The sequence below is a fragment of the Scyliorhinus canicula genome, chromosome 11 (assembly GCF_902713615.1).
Source record: "Scyliorhinus canicula chromosome 11, sScyCan1.1, whole genome shotgun sequence".
In the NCBI taxonomy this organism is placed as follows: domain Eukaryota; kingdom Metazoa; phylum Chordata; class Chondrichthyes; order Carcharhiniformes; family Scyliorhinidae; genus Scyliorhinus; species Scyliorhinus canicula.
In genome coordinates, this window is record NC_052156.1 from 37,101,763 (window position 1) to 37,126,000 (window position 24,238).

General features: G+C 45.6%; 1 protein-coding gene across 2 annotated transcripts in view; it reads right to left on the reverse strand.

Moving 5' to 3' along the window:
• The window catches only part of chdh (choline dehydrogenase), an 87,260-nt gene that overhangs the window by 45,073 nt on the left and 17,949 nt on the right, over positions 1–24,238 (reverse strand). Inside the window, exons 1-2 of one of the 2 annotated variants that reach the window (XM_038812769.1) lie at positions 14,996–15,014; positions 13,995–14,872 (exon numbers count right to left, since the gene is read on the reverse strand). In XM_038812769.1, coding sequence (XP_038668697.1) covers positions 13,995–14,745 — 751 coding nt within the window. In that variant the 5' untranslated portion in view covers positions 14,746–14,872; positions 14,996–15,014. Of the gene's footprint in view, positions 1–13,994; positions 14,873–14,995; positions 15,015–24,238 lie in introns of those variants that run through there. The other variant, XM_038812768.1, reaches the window with a different exon arrangement.

Genomic DNA, 24,238 nt, shown 5'->3' on the forward strand with positions numbered 1-24,238 from the left:
AATAGATATGATAGTGACTTTTGAGGGGCGTCTTGATAGATACATGAATAGGATGGGAATAGAGGATTATTGCCTCCGGAAGGGTAGGGGATTTTAGTTCAGACGGGCAGCATGGTCGGTGCAGGTTTGGAGGACCGAAGGGCCCGTTCCTGTGCTGTAATTTTCTTTGTTCTTTGTATGGATTGTTTTTCATGTTCACCTTCCTGATGACCCAAAAACAGAATATTCCTTTCATGAGGTTTCTTGTTGGTTTACAAACCTAATAGCCACTTAAAGCAGTCATATTCAAAGTCAGGGTCATGACCCGTGATTGGGTCGTGGGCAGGTGTCGGGAGGGTTGCAGAGCTATCCATCGCGGCATTCCCAATCACGGGAATTAATGCGCAATGGCCCAGGAGATGATTTTTAAAAATTCAATGCAGTTTTATGCCTGAAATGATGGCAGAGAACAGGTCATGTGCCCCGAGCACTGGCATCACGTGCTCTGGGCTCGACTGCGATTCCTCCATTTTGGCAACAGTAAAGAAGCAACAGGACTGAAAAAATTAAAATGGATCGTTTTGTAATAAGGAAGAGAGGGCCAGAGACACAAATAGGCCAGGATCTCACAATTAAATCTGCTGGAGAGAGTGGCTCAGGAGAATCCTCAGCAGGACAAAGCAGTGGTGTTGTGAGCTGTTCAGGTGAGTCCACAACAGGACAAAGCAGTGGTGGTGTGAGCTCCAGGACCTCTGATAAACAACCCATACAGAAATGTAGCGTTGAATGACAAAACAAGTGAGATCGTGAGGACCAAACAGGCTCACCTGTCGTATTAAATGTAAGCGTAAATGGTGGGTCACCAAGGTTGGCCGTCGTGGGTCGTGCCGGTTGGCCGGCATGGGTCGTGCCGGTTGGCCGGCATGGGTCGTGCCGGTTGGCCGGCATGGGTCGCGACGATCGGCTGACATGGGTCTCGAAGGTTGGCTGGTTGATAAAAATGGGTCCCAGGAAAAAAAGTTTGAAAAACACTGACTTAATGGATTCCAATTGTTTTAGAGTGGAGTAGTTTTTTCTTTCTATTATCAATTATAGTTATTTGAATTTAGGGTTATATTAAATTGTTGAGAAGAAATAATCCTCTGCTCCTTGAGGTTGGATGGGGAGGTGAGGTTGAGGAGGTATCGCTCCTGAGGATTGTACATCGTGAATACAGGATGTGTTACCATGGAGGGTACATGGGGTGGAGGTGGCATGGAGTGGCATGACCACTCTGAGGGGCCATGGTGTGGCATGGGTGATCTGAGGGGGCAAGGAGTTGTATTGAAGATAGATGGGAGTGCAATGGAGTGAAGGGTGAGATCTACGGGCTTTCAAATGATGTTGAGTGTTGCGCAATGTGTTGGAAAACCAAGGAGAGCTTTCTAACCAGCTTGCCTCCAAACCCACAGCCCTCACACATTCCATCACCGCTTACAAAATGCGCTGTGAACCCGGCACCTGTGTGAAAAGACACAAATCCCGACAAAGTCATACACGGGTAAGGTGTGCATTTCGCAAAGTGGAAAAGTGGGACGGTCAAGCTTTCCTGAGCTCACAGGAAATTCTGGCCGCAAATGCAATCCCGCCCGAACATTCCATGGCATGCATCCATATAGACCATACTGGCAGAAGCATGAACACCTCTGGTCTACAGAACCAAGATAATATCTGTATATTCAAAATTGTACATGCAGATACCATTTTTGCAGTTTTTAGCCATTACTGGATAGAATGATCTCCAAAGACTTCAATGAGAGAAGACACCAAAATCCTTTTCTAAGCAAAGTAATTAGAATGCTAAACTCTCATTCTGGTATTTTTAATTTTGCATAGTGCTATTACTATCTTGTATTTCCAAAATACTGTGACTTATCAGATTTCTTTTGACTTGATTTTAAAAATGAACATATTGCAATCCTACTTCCCCCTCATTGTTTCTCATAGCGCTCTACTTGAACAAATGGTCTCCCCTTATTCAGGATTACTGGGTAATGCACAGCGCAAATAGATCGCAGCATAGTTAATACCACTCCTTAGTCAACTTGCCAGAAGTCAGTTTTGAGCAATGCAGAAAATAATTCTTTCTCAGCAGTGTTCCGTGCACTAACCAAGGCTAGCAATAACTACAACTGCAGGAGTACAATTCCAATTGAGACGACAGTTCAATTAACATTTTACACCTGAAACTCACAAATTGGATACTCGATAGACTATCTTTTGTAACATTACAGAAATAAAGTTTTGTGACCACCAGTTAAGTGACACATAATGAAAGGTGTGAGTTAAATCACCATTGCAAAAATAAATTGTTGCCAATTCTGAAAAAAAAATTGTATTTTTTAATGATTTGCAAGAGCCTATGCATAACAAATTTAAATTTGAAAAGCCACTTCATTTTTGTGCCACTCCTCCTCTGTCCAAATTATTTCAGACGTGCAAACAATTCAACAATGTATGAAACATGTAACATACATACCCACACATATATAACATATTTATATTTTGTATATAAAAAAACAATGTGGACAAACCAGCCTACTCATTTCTGCATTCTGGGAAATAGCTTCTGTATAAAACATTGTGCTCCAGCTTTTACTCCATTTTAAATTTTGTCAGAAATCAACCACATTTTTGTTTCACTCAAGCACCACGTTATGTGTGAACACAGTCAGTGAGTAATGGTAAGTAATTTCTATTAAGGGCATCATTGCCAAGTCTAAATGGTTGACAGCTTCAAATTCCTAGGTGTGCACATCACCAACAATCTGTCCTGGTCCACCCACATCGACAATGCAAACAAGAAAGCACAACAGTGCCTATACTTCCTCAGGAAACTAAGGAAATTCGGCACATCCATAAGACCATAAGACATAGGAGCAGAATTAAGCCACTCGGTCCATCGAGTCTGCTCCGCCATTCAATCATGGCTGATATTTTCTCGTACCCCATTCTCCTGCCTTCTCCCCACAACTCCTGATCCGCTTATAATTCAAGAACTTACCTTTCACTGTCTTAAAGACACTCAGTGATTTGGCCTCCACAGTCTTCAGCAGCAAAGAGTTCCACAGATTCACCACCCTCTGGCTGAAGAAATTCCTCCTTATCTCTGTTTTAAAAGATTGTCCCTTTAGTTTGAGATGTGTCTTCTAGTTTTTCCTACAAGTGGAAACATCCTCTCCACATCCACTCTATCCAAGCCTCGCAGTATCCTGTAAGTTTCAAGATCCCCCCTCATCCTTCTAAACTCCAACGAGTACAGACCCAGAGTCCTCAACCGTTCCTCATACGAAAAGTTCTTCATTCCAAGGATCATACTCGTGAACCTCTTCTGGACCCTTTCCAAGGCCAGCACATCCTTCCTTAGATACGGGGCCCAAAACTGCTAACAATACTCCCTAACAATACTCCAAATGGGGTCTGACCAGAGCCTTATACAACCTCAGAAGTACATCCTGGTTTTGTATTCTAGCCCGCTTGACATGAATGCTAACATTGCATTTGCCTTCTTAACTGCTGACTGAACCTGCACATTAACCTAAAGACAATTGTGAACAAGGACTCCCGAGCCCCTTTGTGCTTATTTCCTAAGCATTTCCCCTTTAGAAAATAGTCTATGCCTAAATTCCTCCTTCCAAAGTGCATAACCTCACACCTTTCCACATTGTATTTCATTTGCCACTTCATTGCCCACTCTCCTAGCTTGTCCAAATCCTTCTGCAGCCCCCTTGCCTCCTCATTATACCTGTCCCTCTATAGATCTTTGTATCATCTGCAAACTTAGCAACAGTGCCTTCCGTTCCTTCTTTCAGATCTCTTTTTAATAAATATTTTTATTCTCCATTTTCACATTTTCTTCAATTTACACTCCATCAACAAACAGTAAACGGTAACGAATACAATGTAAATCCCCTTATCAACAACAACAATCCCATCCTCCCACCACCCCCCAAACAACAACCCACCTGACATATAAGCATTAAATAAAACAAACCCTGCCAAGGTGGGAAAAAAAGGAAAAAAGAAAAGGAATCGCCTATGGTCACCACTGACATGTACAGCACCACACCCCAACCCCCCTTAATATTCAATGCCATCTAATCCCCGAAAGCATACTGTACCTTGTATCAGAGCATGTGTAGTTGCGTGGCTCTACCCATGGGGGAGATGAGGAGCTTGTACTGGGCTCCACCCTTGGTTCTGCCCATGGCTCCTCCCCCAAACTCATCCCCTCCACTTCCTCTTGTAAACTCCTCCCCCCAACCTCGGTTCCTTCACCCAATGTTTCACCCCGGCGAGACTCACCAAAACCTGTTCTACCAGGCTCCAATGGCCGCAGCATTTCCCCCCCCACCTCACTCCCGTTCACTGGCCGGCTTCTCAGCCAGCGTGGAGGCCCCTGCCCGGGTCTCCTTCCCCCTTGTCCGGTCCCAGGAAAACCAAGAAATCCCCTTCAGCACACAAGCCCCGCATACACACCAAGCCCCATAGAACCATCAGTGTGATGAAACCATCAATTCACGCGACACGTGGTTAGAAGCGAACAGTGATTTTAATCGTCTTACAACAGAGCCTGCCTGTGACAAGATGAACTCTTAATGAACTGGCAGGCAGGCTCACAACAGCAACCTTTATACTTCTGGTTAGGGGGAGGAGCCATGGGCAGAACCAAGGGTGGAGCCCAGTACAAGCTCCTCATCTCCCCCATGGGTAGAGCCACGCAACTACACATGCTCTGATACAAGGTACAGGCTCAACATATTTTGTACAATACAGTGTGGATTATTAGTGTTTATAATTCACCACACAGTGCAAATGAAAGTCCCATCTCTTCCCTTGTCCAAATATATACAGCATCGACTTATTTAGTACATACACCAACACAGTGAAAAAATAAAGTTACATGAAGCTACATTGGGACACGACCATTTCTCAATTCTGCCACAGTCCCTTCTGCCTTCGCAAACACCTCCGCTGCTTCCACCGTCCCAAAATAAAAGTCCTTGGATTCGTAGGTCACCTTCAACTTAGCTGGATATACCAGTGTTCTTCAAACTGTTTTTCTGGGGACCCATTTTTACCAACCAGCCAACCTTCGGGACCCAACCCGGCTGACATTCGCGACCCACGCCGGCCGACCTTCACGACCCACGCTGGCCAACCTTCGCGACCCACGCCGGCCGACCTTCACGACCCACACTGGCCAACCTTCGCGACCCACGCCGGCCGACCTTCACGACCCACGCTGGCCAACCTTCGCGACGCACGCTGGCCCACCTGCGCAACCCACCATTTCCTCTTAACTTGTTTGCTGCTGACAAAAATGGAGGAAATGGTTTTGGGTCCCGTTGGCCCTCGTACACTCTCCTCCAATGAAACCTGTTGGGTGAAGGTGAAGCCTTCCCGTGTCGGAAAGTATGGAGTCTCCATCTGTCCAAAGTTCTGAATTTTTTTCCTGTAAAAATGATCAAGTAAACCCCCCCCCCGAACTTGTAAAAAAAGAATAAAATAAATGAAAAATATGAATAAACCCCCCAGAACTTGCAAAAAAAATGAAACTTTTTCGGCTCCACGACCTTTCCGACACCCGCCCGCGACCCTCCCGCGGGTCACACCCCCGACTTTGAAGAACACTGGGATATGCTATTCCGCACTGCACCTTGCTGATGTGCAATGCCTTCTTCACCCGGCTGAAGGCAGCCCGCCTCCTTGCCAGCTCCACCGTAAAGTCCTGGTATATGCGTATACCAGCTCCAGCCCATGCACCACCCGCTTCTGCTTTGCCCAGCACAGGACTTTCTCACTGTACCTACGGAAACACACAGTTACTACTCTTGGCGGCTCACTTGCCTTTGGTATCGGCCTCCACGACCCATGAGCCCGATCCAGTTCATATCGGGAGGGATCGTCCCCCTCCCCCAATAGCTTCACAAACATCGTGGCAAAATACTCCATCGGCCTCGGGCCTTCCACCCCTTCGGGCAGACCCACAATCCTCAGATTCTGTCACCTGGATCAGTTTTCCAGGTCTTCCATTTTGGCTTGCAGACCCTTGTTGGTCTCTATCACCCTGCACAACTCCCTCTCCATCGAGGTGAGTTGATCACTGTATTGCAATAATGCCTCTTCCACTTCTTTCAGTGTCTCACCTTGCTCCTGCACCTCTGCCGCTGCGCTTGATACCTCCTCCCTCACCGGGGAAATCGCCTCCTCCACCAGCACTTTCAATACCACCCCCATTACCCTCTTCGTCGCTCCCATGTGTTTTGTGAACTGTTTTTCAAGTTCCACAGCCATCCCCGTGCTCATTTCTTCTGCTGTGAGCAATGCAGCCCCCCCTGGTGCTCCAGCCTCCGCTTTCCTTACAGTTCCTGAGCTGACTTTTTCACTCCCCGGCGGACTTCCGTTTTTCTTTTTCACGGCCGTTTTTCTCCCAAACTTGGACATTTCTCCTCGCTGTGCCTTCTTACAGCCTTCTCAGCCTCCATTGCCCCCGGGACCGGGCGTTAAAACTCCGAACAAAGAACAAAAGAAAAGTACAGCACAGGAACAGGCCTTCAGCCCCCCAAGCCTGCGCCGACCATGCTGCCCGTCTAAACTGAAAACTTCTACACTTTCGGGGTCCGTATCCCTCTATACCCATCCAATTCATGTATTTGTCAAGATGCCCCTTAAACGCCACTGTCGTCCCTGCTTCTACCACCTCCTCCGACAGCGAGTTCCAGGCACCCACTACCTTCTGTTTAAAAATCTTACCTTGTACATCTCCTCTAAACGTTGCCCCTCGCACCTTAAATCTATACCCCCGAGTAATTGACCCCTCTACTCTGGGAAAAGTCTCTAACTATCCACTCTGTCTATGCCCCTCATAAATTTGTAGACCTCTATCAGGTCGCCTCTCAACCTCCTTCGTTCCAGTGAGAACAAACCAAGTTTATTCAACCTCTCCTCATAGCTAATGCCCTCCATACCAGGCAACGTCCTGGTAAATATGTACCCTCTCTAAAGCCTCCACATCCTTTTGGTACTGTGGCAACCAAAATTATACACTACACTCCAAGTGTGGCCCAAGTAAGGTTCTATACAGCTGCAACATGACTTGCCAATTTTTATACACAATGCCCCGGCCAATGAAGGCAAGCATGCCTTTTCCACCTGTGCTGGCCCTTTCAGTGACCTGTGGATCTGTACACCGAGATCTCTCTGACTGTCAATACTCTACCATTCTACCATTCACTGTATATTCCCTACCTGTATTAGACCTTCCAAAATGCATTACCTCACATTTGTCCGGATTAAACTCCATCTGCCATCTTGCCGCCCAAGTCTCCAAACGATCTAAATCCTGCTATAACTTCTGACAGTCCTCATCGCTATCCACAATTCCACGAACCTGTGTGTCGTCCGCAAACTTACTAATCAGACCAGTTACATTTTCCTCCAAATCACTGATATATACTACGAACAGCAAAGGTCCCAGCACTGATCCTTGCGGAACACCACTAGTCACTGCCCTGCAATCAGAAAAGCACCCTTCCATTGCTACTCTCTGCATTCTATGACCTAGCCAGTTCTGTATCCATCAATCAGATGTAACAAAATTCCTATTCCCGAGCGGGAGCCCTCCAGTGTGTGGCTGGCTCCCGCCCGCAGTCACTGGAAGTCCTTCGTCCAGAGCATTAATGGATATTGTGAAAAGTTGTGGTCCCAGCACAGACCCTTGACACATCACTAGTCACCAGCTGCCATCTGGAAAAAGACCCCTTTATCCCCACTCTCTGGCTTCTGCCAGTCAGCCAATCCTCTATCCATGCCAGGATCTTACCCTTAACACCATGGGCTTTTAACTTATTTAACAGTCTCCAATGCAGCACCTTGTCAAAGGTCTTCTGGAAATCTAAATAAATCACGGCCACTGGTTCTCTTTTGTCTAACTTCCTTGCTACCTCCTCAAAGAACTCTTTGACAGATTTGTCAGACACAACCTCCCTTTGACAAAGCCGTGCTGACTCAGTCCTATTTTACAATTTCCAAGTACTTTGCAATCTCATCTTTAATAACAGACTCTAAAATCTTACCAATGACCGAAGTCAGGCTAACCGGTCAATAATTTCCCGTCTTCTGCCTCCCTCCCTTCTTGAACAGTGGTGTTACATTAGCCACCTTCCAGTCCTCTGGGACCCTTCCTGCCTCCAGTGATTCCTGAAAGATCATCACCAATGCCTCCTCAATCTCCTCAGCTATCTCTTTTAGGACCCTGGGGTGTAGTCCATCCGGTCCAGGTGACTTATCCACCTTCAGACCTTTCTTAGTTTCCCCAGAACCTTCTCCTTAGTAATAGTCACTGCACTCACCTCTGCCCCCTGGTTCTCCCGGAGCTCTGGCATCCCACTGATGTCTTCCACCGTGAAGACTGATGTAAAGTAACTATTCAGTTCATCTGCCATTTCTTTGTTTCCTATTATTATCTCTCCAGCACATTTTCCAGTGGTCCAATGTCTATTTTTGCCTCTGTCTTACTTTTTACATCTTGAAACTATTCATATCTTCCTTTATATTACTAGCTAGCTTGCACTAATACTTCCTCTTCTCCCCCCTTATTGCTTTTTTAGTTGCCCTCTGCTCGCTTTTAAAGGTTTCCAGTTCTCTGGTTTCCCACTAATCCTCGCCACTTTGCATGCTTTTTCTTTAGCTTTTATGCTGTCCTTGACATCCCTCATCAGCCATGGATGCCTTGGCCTCCCCTTAGCATGTTTCCTTGCCCTTGGGATAAGTTTCTGTTGTGCCTCCCTAATAACCCCCAAAAACCCCTACCATTGCTGTTCTTCTGTCTTCCCTGCTAGACTCATTTTCCAATCAACTCTGGCCAGCTCCTCCCTCATGTCTTAGTAGTTACCTTTATTAATTGAAATACTGTTACATCTGATTGCAGCTTCTCCCTCTCAAACTGGAGGGTAAATTCTATCATATTGTGGTCACTGCTCCCAAAGGGCTCCTTCACCTTAAGTTCCCTAATCAAGTTTGCCTCATCACCAAATCTAGAATTGCCTGTTCCCTAGTAGGCTCGGTCACAAGCTGTTCCAAAAAAACATCTCTTAGACATTTCACAAATTATTTTCTTGGGATCCACTCCAACCTGATTTTCCCAGTCCACCTGCATATTGAAGTCCCCCATGATTATTGTAGTATTGCCTTTTTTACATGCCTTTTCTATCTCCTGATTTATTTTCTGCCCCACATCCTGACTACTGCGAGGGAGCCTGTACATAACTTGCATCAGGGTCTTTTTACCTTTGCGATTCCTCAACTCTACCCACAGAGATTCTATGCCTTCTGATCCTATATCGCTCCTTGCTATCGATTTAATTTCATTCCTTACTAACAATGCACCCCCGCCCCCTTTGCCCATCTACATGTTCTTTCGATAGGATATACCCCTTGGATATTTAGATCCCAGCCCTGATCCTCTTGCAGCCACATCTCTGTGATGCCCACAACATTGTATCGGCCGATTTCAATGTGTGCAACAAGCTCATTTACCTTGTTCTGTATACTGCGCGTATTTCGGCACAATACCCTCAATCCTGCATTGGCCGCCTCCCTTTTCACACTCTCCTCAGTCACTGTACCCTGTACTGTGGCTCTTTTTGATTTTTGACTACGGCTTCTCTGCCTTACACTTTCCCCCTTGCTGCTTTTTGTTTATGGCCCCATTTTACTTCCCTCCGACATCCTGCATCGGTTCCCATCCCCCTGACACATTAGTTTATCCACATTGACTCTTACCACTTTTTGCAGATGCATCACAGCCTGGTATGCCAACTGCTTGGCCCAAAACCGTAAGAAGCTACAGAGAGTCATGAACACAGCCCAGTCCATCACACGAACCTGCCTCCCATCCATTGATGTCTACACCTCCGCTGCCTTGAGAAAACTGGCAGAATAATTAAAGACCGCTCTCACCCAGTTATTCACTCTTCCAACTTCTTCCATCATATAATCTTTATTATTGTCACAAGTAGGCTTACATTAACACTGCAATGAAGTTATTGTGAAAATTCCCTAGTCGCCACACTCCGGCACCTATTCGGGTGCAATGAGGCAGAATTTAGAATGTTCAATTCACCTAACAAACACGTCTTTCGGGACTTGTGGGAGGAAACTGGTGCACCCGGAGGAAACCCACGCAGACACAGGGAGAACGTGCAGACTCCACACAGACAGTGACACAAGCCGGGAATCGAACCTTGGTCCCTGGCGCTGTGAAGCAACAGTGCTAATCACTGTGCTACCGTCCAGATACAAAAGTCTGAGGACACGCACTAACAGGTCCAAAAACAGCTTCTTCCCGGCTGTTACCAGATTCCTGAATGATTCTCTTATGAAAATGAATGAAAATGAAAATCGCTTATTGTCACGAGTAGGCTTCAATGAAGTTACTGTGAAAAGCCCCTAGTCGCCACATTCCGGCGCATGTCCGGGGAGGCTGGTACGGGAATCGAACCGTGCTGCTGGCCTGCTTGGTCTGCTTTAAAAGCCAGCGATTTAGCCGAGTGAGCTAAACGGATCGCTTCACACATCTTCTCTACTGAGTAGTACTGCAGTCCATATGCTCACCCGTTGCCTGTGCCTTTGTATTGTGTATTTATGTATGCCCTATGATTTTTCATGTATGGAAAGATCTGTCTGGATGCAGAACAATACTATTCACTGTACCTCGGTACATGTGACAATAAAACAAATCCAATCAATCCAACTCCTGTCCTCACCTGACATACACACGCATGCACATTCCACAGTCTTCACTGAGTAGAGATTAAAGCAGGAACTTTGCATAACCATGGGAACGTTAAATCATTGTAAATCAGCAGTTGAACTTGTGACTTTTTGGTTTGAATGACTCAACATCACAATACTTCCATATTCTAAAAAAAACTTGCATTAAAACTGATTTTCTGCTAGTACTCTGCAAGTGCTCATGGAAATTGAGGTAGAACAATTATGAGGAAGTATGAAATGTTAAACTGAAGCCAGTCTGCCGTTCAGACAACACACAAGTATTGTAATTTTGTCAAGGAAAAATAGAGAATTCTCTCATTGCTCTGGTTGTCTTTCAATCAACACCAATAAAACTAAATTGGTTCTTTATCTCTTCACGAACTGTGCAACCGGGCTAGGCACAGATAAGCTGCTGCATTTTCTTAAACTACAGAAACGATGCTGCAAAAGCAGTTCGTTGACAATGAAACTTTTTTTGGCTATAGGACGCAATTCTACCCGAGTTGAGCCCGGCACACCTCTCGTTATTCCCGGAGAATAGCAGGAGCGCCGGGTGCCGAACGTAGTGCAATGCTCCCGGCCTGCAGTACCTAATGCAATCTGGTTCACTTCCTCTCTGGGTTTCCTCCATGTGCTCCAGTTTCCTTCCAAAGTCCAAAAATGTGCAGGTTAGGTGGGGTTACAGGGATAGGGCAGGGGAGTGGGCATATTTCAGCTGCTCTTTCAGGAGGTCAGTGCATTCAATGGGCGAATGGCCTCCTTCTGCACTGTAGGGATTCTATGGAACCAGATGAGCATATATAAATTAGACATTAAACTAATTTAAATATGCTCAGCCCATTCGAATCCGGAGTCTTCTGTCTCCCGGGATTCTCTGCAACAGCCGGCGAAACCGAAGGTCGGCGGGAATCACTACCGGTCACCATGAATGGAGACCAGACATGATGACCACACTGGGGGCTCAGATATTGGAGTCCCTGGATGGCTGGGACAGGGCACTGGCACTTCCTCTATTCTCCTGGCATTGCCAACTTGGAAATGCCAGATTGGCACAGCCTGGGTACCAGGGTGCTGGAACAATGCCAGGGTGCCAAAGGGTATTGTGAAGGTGCAGGGCCTGAGACGGGGCATGGCTATGAAGGGAGGGTGGGTCCTGAAGGGGAGGGGCAGAATAGGAGGCCTTTGATGGCCCCACAGCTACCAAGTGTCGGTCACTTGGAGGGGGCATTTTTGGTCTCCACTACGAAAGAATTGCGAAGTGTGGGTGAATTTAGTGAGAATCTCCCCAGGCTCCACAAAAATGACTGTGTGTGGGTGTGTGGAACAGCTGATCGGTTTTCCCGTCCAAAATGATACTTAGTAATTTCCCATGGAGAATTCTGCCCAAATTGGAATTGTCACATTGGAATATGTTCTTATGTTCTTATGTCACGGAAATACAAATTCTTTATTTCTTGAACAAATTTATTAAAAAATGCAACAATTATAGATTGATGACATTGGAAATATCCTCCAGTGAGCTATTTATTTACCTATGTTTAACTTTGCTGAAAATCTAATCCTTCAAGAAAAAAAATATTTTTTTAAAATATAAATTTAGAGTACCCAATTATTTTTTCCAATTAAGGGGCAATTTAGCGTGGCCGATCCACCTATCCTGCACATCTTTGGGTTGTGGGGGTGAAACCCACGCAGACACGGGGAGAATGTGCAAACTCCTCACGGACAGTGACCCAGGGCCGGGATTCGAACCCGGGTCCTCAGTGCCGTCGGCAGCAATGCTAACCTCTGTGCCACCGTGCTGCCTCAGAAAAAAAAAAATTAATGATGAACTCATGCAACTTTCCACTCCTGCACCGTCAAATAGAAAAGTGGCTAATTCATTTCAGAATACACCTGGTCAACAGATTTAAGTGTACAAAAGATTTTCCTAAGTTAAAAGTAGTCAACCATCGCCACAGCATCAAAAGTAACAGAAAATTTAAAGGTGCTTGTTCCCAAAAGCACAAATGTAGCGATCATTAGTAATTGCATTATGGGAGAAAAGGACAGTCCAGCACATGAAAGGCACATAATTTGTTACAGTACAATTCCTGGCAACAGGTCAGCTACGAGAGAAGAAATATAGCAATTAATTCAGGGCAGCGGGAATGCTGTACAACTTGGTTAAAAAAAGACCTGCGATGCATTATCAATGCCACCCTAATGAATTCATTCATCCCTACCCTTGAACTGAGTGGTCATTGCTAGGCCATTTTCATGGGGCAGTTGAGGCCAGATTTTCTTTTCTGAAGAACATTACTGAACCAAATAGGTTTTTATGACAATCGATAATGGTTTCAACTTTAGTTCCAGATTTTTATGGATTTCAAATTTCACAATCTGTCATAATGGGATTTGAACCCCAGGGCATTAATCTGGATTACTGCTCAAGAGATAATACCACTCTGGCACTGCCTACCTACAAGAACTGAAGAGAGTACTGTAGAAAGCAACTTACTTTGAGATAATCTCACTCTTTCCACCCCTCCCGTCATCCCTCTATTCCCATTATAACGTTTAACGCCCATCTGAAAAATGAGCCTTTCGAAACTAGTGCTCAGAGCTGCAGTAATTAACATCTTGGCACTGATTAATTAAGGAACATATCAGTTGCTTGACAAGTGCCAACGGTCACATATGTGGAACAATTGATTAATTTTAGTGACTGCTATTGGTTTTCAGGATTGGATTGGATTTGTTTATTGTTACGTGTACCGAGGTACAGTGAAAAGTATTTTTCTGCGAGCAGCTCAAACAGATCATTAAGTTCATGAAAATAAAATAAAATAAAATAAAATAAAAAGAAAATACATAGTAGGGCAACACAAGGGACACAATGTAAATACATAGGCACCGGCATCAGGTGAAGCATACAGGAGTGTAATATTAATCAGGTCAGTCCATAGGATGGTCGTTTAGCAGTCTGGTAACAGCAGGGAAGAAGCTGTTTTTAAATCTGTTTGTATGTGTTCTCAGACTTTTGTATCTCCTGCGCAATGGAAGAAGTTGGAAGAGTAAGCAAGCCAGGTGGGAGGGATGCACATTCAGCTACACATTCCTACAATTCAATTGCAGGATAAATGTCAAATATAGCAATTCCTTCAAACTGTCAACAAATAAAAATGTTTAGCACAATAATCATCAACTTTCAATACCTTTGTAAATTGTCATATCCATCCAACCAACTCCCTCTTGCTGAAATCCGTTCATGTCATCAGTAAATGGGTAGCCAGCTTGTTGCCCAGCTTCAAGAAAAGCAACATGGAGAGGGTGGCTTGTCTCTGCACGTGATACATGCAATGGTCCATTTCCCCCTCTATACCTGTTCTCTCCCAATTCGTGGCACTGTGCCTTCCTAAAATAAGGAAGGCAGTGATCATAATTCCAACCAGTAGCACCTTGTCTCTCCCAACGATTATAATCCTCAGCGTGCCCACGGATATATACCATCGCATTCAATGAAGAAGATCCTCCCCAAACACGACCTCTAGGCCAGTACATTACACGGTTGTTCACATGTTTCTGAACTGTAGTATGATAATACCAGTTATACTTATCATCACAGAGATTGTATATCAAGGCAGCTGGCATATGAATTTTCCACAATAGTCGCTTGCTACTCAACAGTGTATCTTTAGGCCCTGCTTCTAAAAGGAGCACTGAATTATTGGAATCTTCCGAAAGACGGTTTGCCAAGACGCATCCTGCAGAACCTGCTCCCACTATTATATAGTTATATGTTTTTTTCTTTGGAGCACAGGTTTTAGCTGATGTACTTAAGTTCTGTTGTCGGTACCAAGCAAACAAACTGCTTGAAACGTTTGCTTTCGTGGACCCAGTCAATCTATGCATAATTCTTGCTGTGCGCACAGTGTGCATCAAAACGGCCTTAGAGGTGTAGACCATTATTTCTGTTCCGCTTTATGTTGGCTTGATGTGTTGCTCCTGGAAAACAGAATCTGTTTAGCTGCTGGCACAAAGTGCAGCGATGAGGACTATGACTGTAACGTTCAGTGCCGTTGTTCCTCACAATCTATGGAGAAATTAAGACAGATATCTCTTGAGATTCTTTGCGCGCACAGAAATCTCACATAAACACAAAGATTTTAAGTTATGAAAACAAGAATATACAATATATATTATTCAGTAAACAAACTTTTTATAGAAGCAAGGACAGTCAATGTAATCAACGTAAAAGAAAAACAATCTTTAAATTTGAGTAATTTGGAACTCGGGCAACTGTCTGAACTGTGCAACAGTCACTTTCATGGCACACCCAATTAATCCTGGGTCTCGATGCTCATCGAAAGATTTATACTAGTGAGCAAAGGTTATTGTTAATGACATGTGCTAGGTACTCATTACCTAAAACAGTTAGAAATTTCATTTACAGCTAAGGAACCCAAGACTAAATAAGTGTCTCTGCACACAAGTTTGACCTTCCCTCCACTGCAGCAAATAATTGATTTTCCACAGTATTAGCTTGTCAGATCTTCAGTAATTCATACATTTTCAACTGTACAATTTGTTTTTTATTACAAAAAAAATGAGTAGTTCCAGTTAAAGTAAAGTCGCTGCAGTCCCAGATGACCTTTGAAGAGGAGAGCTGACTGGTGGTGATTTAACCTGAGGTTCACCACACCTCAAGGGAGGAGTTGAACCCACGCTGTTGGCTTTGCTTCTCATCATGAACCAGCTGTTCAGCCAACTGAGCTAAACTGGCACTGGTAGTTCCAGTACACGTCTAGCTTTTAGCTGTTTTTTTTACTTCTTCTTTCTTCAGTCACATCCATAAATTATCATTTGCTTCATCGGATCACAACCAATCCACTCCATTCCATCCACAAGACAAATGCTCCAATTTGTAGCACCAATCAGTTCATAAATATACCTCATATATCTAACTCCAACCAAACTTGCTTTTCTTCTTCAAATGTTTCAAAATCTGAAGATGCTTCATGGAAAATTCACTTCCATTTTTAAAAAATCCAAGCTTCAAATGTCAAGTGCAAAGCTCCAGAACGTTCTGAAGGAAATAGCAGCGGCAAAGATCATAAAACATACATCTGATCCTTGCCAAAGATTTCATCGATAATCTGGTTAATATGGAACGACAGTAAGACTATTATTTGATTAAAATGCAGGCAAAACCCGCAGAGATACGTAATACGCATCAGACTATGCCCCATGATGTGGAGTTACTTAGAACTATAAAGGTCACAAACTTCTATCTTTACAACTATATTCTGCTATCAACTTTGGCATCAGTACTTCCTGGCTCAAAGATAGATATCTTGGTCAACAGCGTGGTTGCTGCTGCTGTTGACCAAGATATCTATCTTTGAGCCAGGAAGTTATATAACTTAACATTGTGTTAACTTAAGTTGTTGTTAATATGTTGGGTTGTTCATTGAGGAGGGGCGAAGGTTCATGATTATTGTCATTAGTGTTATCGTTGGTATTTTAGTATGGTTTGATGTGGTATAAATTCAAAATTTTTCAATAAAAATTATTTTTTTAAAAAACTTTGGCATCAGTCGCTGGCATTGTGCAAGTGTTCACGATGAAATTCCTCATTTGTTATACATAGAAATGCATAGAATCCAATGGTCTCCACAAGATTCCTCCCTCCCTAATTCACCTAAGCCTGTCAAAAATTCAGATTTCAAAATACTGTTGGCCTCTGCAAACCCATCAAAGCGTTGCCAGTTTTTGACCTACCTTCCAAATGCACCCAGGTTCAAGAACTGCTCCCATTTCTGAAATCCGTGTCCCTGTTAATACAGCTTGGTATAATGGAAAATCAGATTTTACTCTCCCTCATGCACTAACTGAATTTTACTTGACATGAACCTATGCTATTCTAACTACTCTAAAGCAAGAGGCTGGTTAGATTGCTGGCAGTTGAAAACATCAACTGAGGGCAGTAGGTCTAATATATACTTGGTAACATACTTATTTTAAAATATTGCTTCAAACATCTAGCATATACCTGAACATTTCATATTTAAGCATGAATAAATTGATCCAGTATGGTAATGTTTGCAGCCACCTGTGAGAAAGGAGGGGGTGGGATGGAAAAAGAGTAAGAGGAAATGGGGGGTTAAATATGACTTCAAATTAATAGGAAAATTAAGAGGGTGAGTTGAAATAGCCCATTTTCAAACTTCTCTCAGTCATTTCCCTAATTTTATTTCTACTTCTGTGTCTGATTTAAAACGATTCAGTAGTTTTCTGAACACCATTATACCAAGCTGTATTAACAGGGACACAGATTTCAGAAATGGGAGCAGTTCTTGAACCTATGTGCACTTGGAAGGTGGGTCAAAAACTGGCAACGCTTTGATGGGTTTGCAGGGGCCAACAGTATTTTGAAAGGAGTGCAGATTTTGAGAGCACTAATAAGTGCCATGGAATAAAAGAAGAACTTAGGTAAACAGCAGGATACCAAACCTGATAAGTTCCAAGAGTTAAGAGCCTAAAGAATTATGACCCAACCTGTCACTGGCCTTTTTAATCGTACCTCAATCCTAAAATGTGGTGTTACCCATCATTTTCCCAGCTGATCCACAACCTTCTGTGCCCTCAAGCACCCAGCTTTCACATTGCTCTCTTCACACAATTAAACCTACATTTTCTGTTTCTAAATATTAATGGGCAGACACTCACAGGGTACATAATTTTATGCTGTACATTCCCAGCATCTCCTCAGAGCACAGAAGTGGAAGTCTTTGTGTACTGTTGATGAAGTTACTGATTTAAACAGTCTTTAATAAACAACATTTAGTTGTACAAAATTTACTTCAAATGCTCAAAGTTCATCAATCACATAGTTTCAGGTTTTATATAAATTCCTTAAGCCCCAATCAATATCTGTACTGAATTTTCAATTAAAGCAAATAGCAATTCATTTCAATGGGCATTATCTTCGTTTTTCTACGAACCATCAAATTTATCACATTAACACAGCGTTGTCAATTATATTAGCCACTATCCACAATTGGGATTTCCAATGCGGAAATTTGCACTTCTGATTAGTAACTATTGTTGGATCTCAATACTTGGATTAGCTCTTTGTACATTTGCTGGTAAAATGATAAGATAAAAGTAGACTGAATAGCCAGGCTGGTCACATGGAACGTGAGGGGGCCGATTGGGCCAACCAAAAGATCGCGTGTTTTCACGCATCTGCAGAGTTTGAAAGCGGATGTGGCCTTTTTGCAAGAGACACATCTCAAGATTGGGGACCAGACAAAGAACAAAGAAAATTACAGCACAGGAACAGGCCCTTCGGCCCTCCCAGCCTCCGCCGATCCAGATCCTTTATCTAAACCTATTGCCTATTTTCCAAGGTCGACTTCCCTCTGTTCCCGCCCATTCATATACCTGTCTAGATGCTTCATAAATGATGCTATCGTGCCCGCCTCTACCACCTCCGCTGGTAAAGCGTTCCAGGAACCCACCACCCTCTGCGTAAAAAACTTTCCACGCACATCTCCCTTAAACTTTCCCCCTCTCACCTTGAAATCGTGACCACTTGTAACTGACACCTCCACTCTTGGGAAAAGCCTGTTGCTGTCCACCCTGTCCATACCTCTCATAATTTTGTAGACCTCAATCAGGTCCCCCCTCAACCTCCGTCTTTCCAACGAAAACAATCCTAATCTACTCAACCTTTCTTCATAGCTAGCACCCTCCATACCAGGCAACATCCTGGTGAACCTCCTCTGCACCCTCTCCAAGGCATCCACATCCTTCTGGTAATGTGGCAACCAGAACTGCACGCAGTATTCCAAATGTGGCCAAACCAAAGTCCTATACAACTGTAACATGACCTGCCAACTCTTGTACTCTATACCCCGTCCGATGAAGGCAAGCATGCTGTATGCCTTCTTGACCACTCTTATCAACCTGCGTTGCCACCTTCAGGGTACAATGGACCTGAACTCCCAGATCTCTCTGCACATCAATTTTCCCCAAGACCCTTCCATTGACCATATAGTCCGCTCTTGAATTTGATCTTCCAAAATGCATCACCTCGCATTTGCCTGGATTGAACTCCATCTGCCATTTCTCTGCCCAACTCTCCAATCTATCTATATTTAGTTGTATTCTCTGACAGTCCTCCTCGCTATCTGCAACTCCACCAATCTTAGTATCATCTGCAAACTTGCTAATCAGACCTATATCTTCCTCCAGGTCATTTATGTAGATCACAAACAACAGTGGTCCGAGCACGGATCCCTGTGGAACACCACTAGTCACCCTTCTCCATTTTGAGACACTCCCTTCCACCACTACTCTCTGTCTCCTGTTGCCCAGCCAGTTCTTTATCCATCTAGCTAGTACACCCTGAACCCCATACGACTTCACTTTTTCCATCAACCTGCCATGGGAAACCTTATCAAACGCCTTACTAAAGTCCATGTATACGACATCTACAGCTCTTCCCTCATCAATTAACTTTGTCACTTCCTCAAAGAATTCTATTAGGTTTGTAAGACATGACCTTCCCTGCACAAAACCATGCTGCCTATCACTGATAAGTCTATTTTCTTCCAGATGTGAATAGATCCTATCCCTCAGTATCTTCTCCAACAGTTTGCCTACCACTGACGTCAAGCTCACAGGTCTATAATTCCCTGGATTATCCCTGCTACCCTTCTTAAACAAAGGGACAACATTAGCAATTCTCCAGTCCTCCGGGACCTCACCCGTGCTCAAGGATGCTGCAAAGATATCTGTTAAGGCCCCAGCTATTTCAACCCTCGCTTCCCTCAGTAACCTGGGATAGATCCCATCCGGTCCTGGGGACTTGTCCACCTTAATGTCTTTTAGAATACCCAAAACTTCCTCCTTCCGTATGACAACTTGACCGAGAGTATTTAAACATCCATCCCTAGCCTCAACATCCGTCTTGTCCCTCTCCTTTGTGAATACCGATGCAAAGTACTCATTAAGAATCTCACCCATTTCCTCTGAGTCCACGCATAAATTCCCTCTTTTGTCTTTAAGTGGGCCAATCCTTTCTCTAGTTACCCTCTTGCTCCTTACATACGAATAAAATGCTTTGGGATTTTCCTTAACCCTGTTAGCCAAAGATATTTCATGACCCCTTTTAGCCCTCTTTATTGTGTGTTTGAGATTCGTCCTACTTTCCAGATATTCCTCCAAAGCTTCATCAATTTTGAGTTGCCTCGATCCTATGTATGCTCCTTTTTCATCTTAGCTAGTCTCACAATTTCACCCGTCATCCATGGTTCCCTAATCTTGCCATTTCGATCTTTCATTTTCACAGGAACATGTCTGTCCTGCACTCTAATCAACCTTTCCTTAAAAGACTTCCACATTTCAAATGTGGATTTACCCTTAAACAGCTGCTCCCAATCCACATTCCCTAGCTCCTGCCGAATTTTGTTATACTCTGCCTTTCCCCAATTTAGTACTCTTCCTTTCGGACCCCTCTTGTCCATGAGTATTCTAAAACTTACGGAATTGTGATCGCTATTCCCAAAGTAATCACCGACTGAAACATCAACCACCTGGCCGGGATCATTCCCCAATACCAGGTCCAGTATGGCTCCTTCCCGAGTTGGACTATTTACATACTGCTCTAAAAAACTCTCCTGGATGCTCCTTACAAACTCTGCTCCATCTACGCCTCCAACACTACACGAAGTTCCCATTCAATGTTGGGGAAGTTAAAATCTCCCATCACAACCACCCTATTGCTCCTACATTTTTCTATAATCTGTCTGCATATTTGTACCTCTACTTCATGCTCGCTTTTGGGAGGCCTGTAGTAAAGTCCCAACAATGTTACTGCACCCTTCCTATTTCTCAGCTCCACCCATATTGCCTCAGTGCTCGAATCCTCCATCATGCCCTCCTTAATCACAGCTGTGATATCATCTCTTTTTTTTTTTTAATAATTTTTATTGAAGAAATTTTTCAAAGTACAAACATTTTAACCCCCCCTACATTTACATTTAAATTATAACAAAACAAAGTCAAACCCCCCTACTTAACAAAAAAGAAGTCCCCCCCACCCCCTACTCGCGCGTCCCCCCCCGCCAGCGAACCGACAGTCAGACCAACTTATCATTTCTGGCAGTGTCCTCGGGCAGGCCTTGCCCGTGCCACCACCGCTACCGTACTTCCTTCGTCGTTGTCCCCCCTCCCCCCCCCCCTCCCCTCCCGCCCTCCCCTCCCCTCCCGGGTTGCTGCTGTCACGGCCTCAGTTTCTATCTCTGATCTAAGAGGTCTAGGAAGGGTTGCCATCGCCTGAAAAACCCCTGCACCGACCCCCTCAGGGCGAATTTGATCCTTTCCAATTGGATGAAGTTTGCCATGTCGTTTAACCAGGTGTTAACACTCGGAGGCCTTTCGTCCCTCCACTGAATCAAGATCCTCCTCCGAGCCACCAAGGACGCAAAGGCTAATATTCCAGCCTCCCTCGCCTCCTGTACCCCCGGTTCCACCCCAACCCCGAAGATCGCAAGTCCCCATCCTGGCTTGACCCTGGACCCCACCACTCTCGACACCGTCCCTGCCACCCCCTTCCAGAACTCCTCCAGTGCCGGACATGCCCAAAACATATGTGCATGATTCGCAGGGCTTCCCGAACATCTAATACACCTGTCTTCACCCCCGAAAAACCGACTCATCCTTGTCCCCGTCATGTGGGCTCTATGCAGTACCTTAAATTGAATGAGACTTAGTCTCGCACATGACGACGACGAGTTGACCCTCTCCAGGGCGTCTGCCCATGTCCCGTCCTCTATCTGTTCCCCCAGCTCTAACTCCCACTTATCTTTCAGCTCCACTACTGGTACCTCCTCCACCTCCTGCATAATCTTATAGATGTCCGAGATCTTCCCCTCCCCGACCCAGACCCCTGATAGCACCCTATCACTCACCCCCCTGTCGGGAAGCGCGGGGAACCCCTCTACCTGTCGTCTGGCAAATGCCTTCACTTGGAGGTACCTGAACGTGTTCCCCGGGGGGAGCCCAAATTTCTCCTCCAGCTCTCCCAAGCTCGCAAACCTCCCCTCTATAAACAAGTCCCTCAGTTGTCTAATACCCGCCCTCTGCCAGCTCTGGAATCCCCCTCCTGTATTTCCCGGCGCAAATCTGTGGTTCCCTCTTAGTGGTGCCCCTATCAGACCTCCCACTTCCCCCCTGTGTCGCCTCCACTGCCCCCAGATCTTGAGGGTGGCCGCCACCACCGGGCTCGTGGTGTACCTCGTGGGAGGGAGCGGCCATGGTGCCGTTACCAGTGCCCCTAAGCTTATGTTGCCGCAGGACGCCCTCTCCATGCGCTTCCAGGCTGCCCCCTCCCCTTCCATCATCCACTTTCGTACCATCGATGTATTTGCCGCCCAGTAATATCCTGAAAGGTTGGGTAACGCCAGCCCTCCACTATCCCTACTCCGCTCCAAAAAGACCCTTCTAACTCTCGGGGTGCCATGTGCCCACACATACCCCATGATACTACTCGTTACCTTCTTGAAAAAGGCCCTGGGGAGGAAGATGGGCAGACACTGGAACAAAAACAAGAACCTCGGGAGGACCGTCATTTTAACTGACTGCACCCTCCCTGCCAGCGACAGCGGCACCATGTCCCACCTCTTAAACTCCTCCTCCATCTGTTCCACCAGTCTGGAAAAGTTCAACTTATGGAGGGTCCCCCAGTTCTTTGCCACCTGCACCCCCAAGTACCTAAAACGTTTAACTGCTCTTTTGAAGGGGAGCCTCCCAATTCCCTCCCCTTGGTCTCCCGGGTGTATTACAAAGACCTCACTTTTCCCCAGATTTAATTTATACCCCGAAAAGTCCCCGAACTCCGCTAGTATCCCCATTACCTCCGGCATTCCCCCCTCCGGGTCTGCCACATACAACAACAAATCATCCGCATAGAGCGAGACCCGATGTTCCTCCCCTCCCCTTGTCAGTCCTCTCCACCCCCCTGAACCCCTCAGTGCCATCGCCAACGGCTCAATCGCTAATGCAAAGAGTAAGGGGGATAGGGGACATCCCTGCCTAGTACCTCGATGGAGCCCAAAATATTCTGACCTCCTCCCGTTTGTTACCACACTTGCCATCGGAGCTGAATAGAGCAGTTTTACCCACTTGATAAATCCCTCCCCAAACCCAAACCTTTCCAACGTCTCCCACAAGTATTCCCACTCCACCCTGTCAAATGCCTTCTCCGCGTCCAGCGCTACCACTATCTCCGCCTCCCCTTCCACTGCTGGCATCATAATCACATTTAACAATCTCCGGACATTTGTGTTAAGTTGGCGTCCCTTCACGAACCCCGTCTGGTCTTCATGGACTACCCCTGGCACACAGTCCTCTATCCTGGTTGCCAGGACCTTTGCTAACAGCTTGGCGTCAACATTTAGGAGGGAGATGGGCCTGTAGGACCCGCACTGGACCGGGTCCTTGTCCCGCTTCAAAATCAAGGAGATCAGGGCCTGCGACATTGTTGGGGGCAGAACCCCCCCCTCGCGCACCTCATTAAAGGCTCTCACCAGCACTGGACCCACCAAGTCCACAAATTTCCTGTAAAACTCCACCGGGAACCCATCCGGCCCCGGCACCTTCCCCGCCTGCATCTGGCCTATCCCTTTAATTAGCTCCTGCAGCTCTATCGGCACCCCCAACCCTTCTACCAGCTCCTCCTGTACCTTTGGGAACCCCAATTTGTCGAGAAAGTTCTTCATTCCCCCTCTCCTCTTCGGCGGTTCAGACCTATACAATTCCCTATAGAAGTCCCGAAAGACCCTATTCACCTCTTGCCCCTTCTGCACTACGTCCCCACCCCTCTCTCTCACTCCCCCAATCTCTCTGGCTGCATCTCGCTTACGAAGCTGGTGTGCCAGCATCCTGCTCGCCTTTTCCCCGTACTCATACGCCGCACCCTGCGCCCTTCTCCACTGCATTTCCGCCTTCCTAGTGGTCAGTAGGTCGAACCTGGCCTGCAAGCTACGCCGCTCCCTTAATAGCCCCTCCTCTGGTGCCGCCGCATATTTCCTATCTACTTCTAGGAGCTCCCCCACCAGCCTCTCCCTTTCCTGCCTCTCCTTCCTCTCTCTGTGTGCCCTTATGGAGATCAGCTCTCCTCTAATCACTGCTTTCAAGGCCTCCCAGACCGTCCCCACCTGCACCTCACCTGTGTCATTCGTACCCAGATAGTTCTCAATGCCCGTTCTCACCCTTCTGCACACCTCTTCGTCCGCCAACAGCCCTACATCCAGGCGCCACAACGGGCGTTGATCCCGCGCCTCCCCCATGTCCACGTCCACCCAATGTGGTGCATGGTCCGATATCGCAATGGCCGAGTACTCCGTGTCCTGCACTCTCGGTATCAGCCCCCTGTTCAATACGAAAAAAT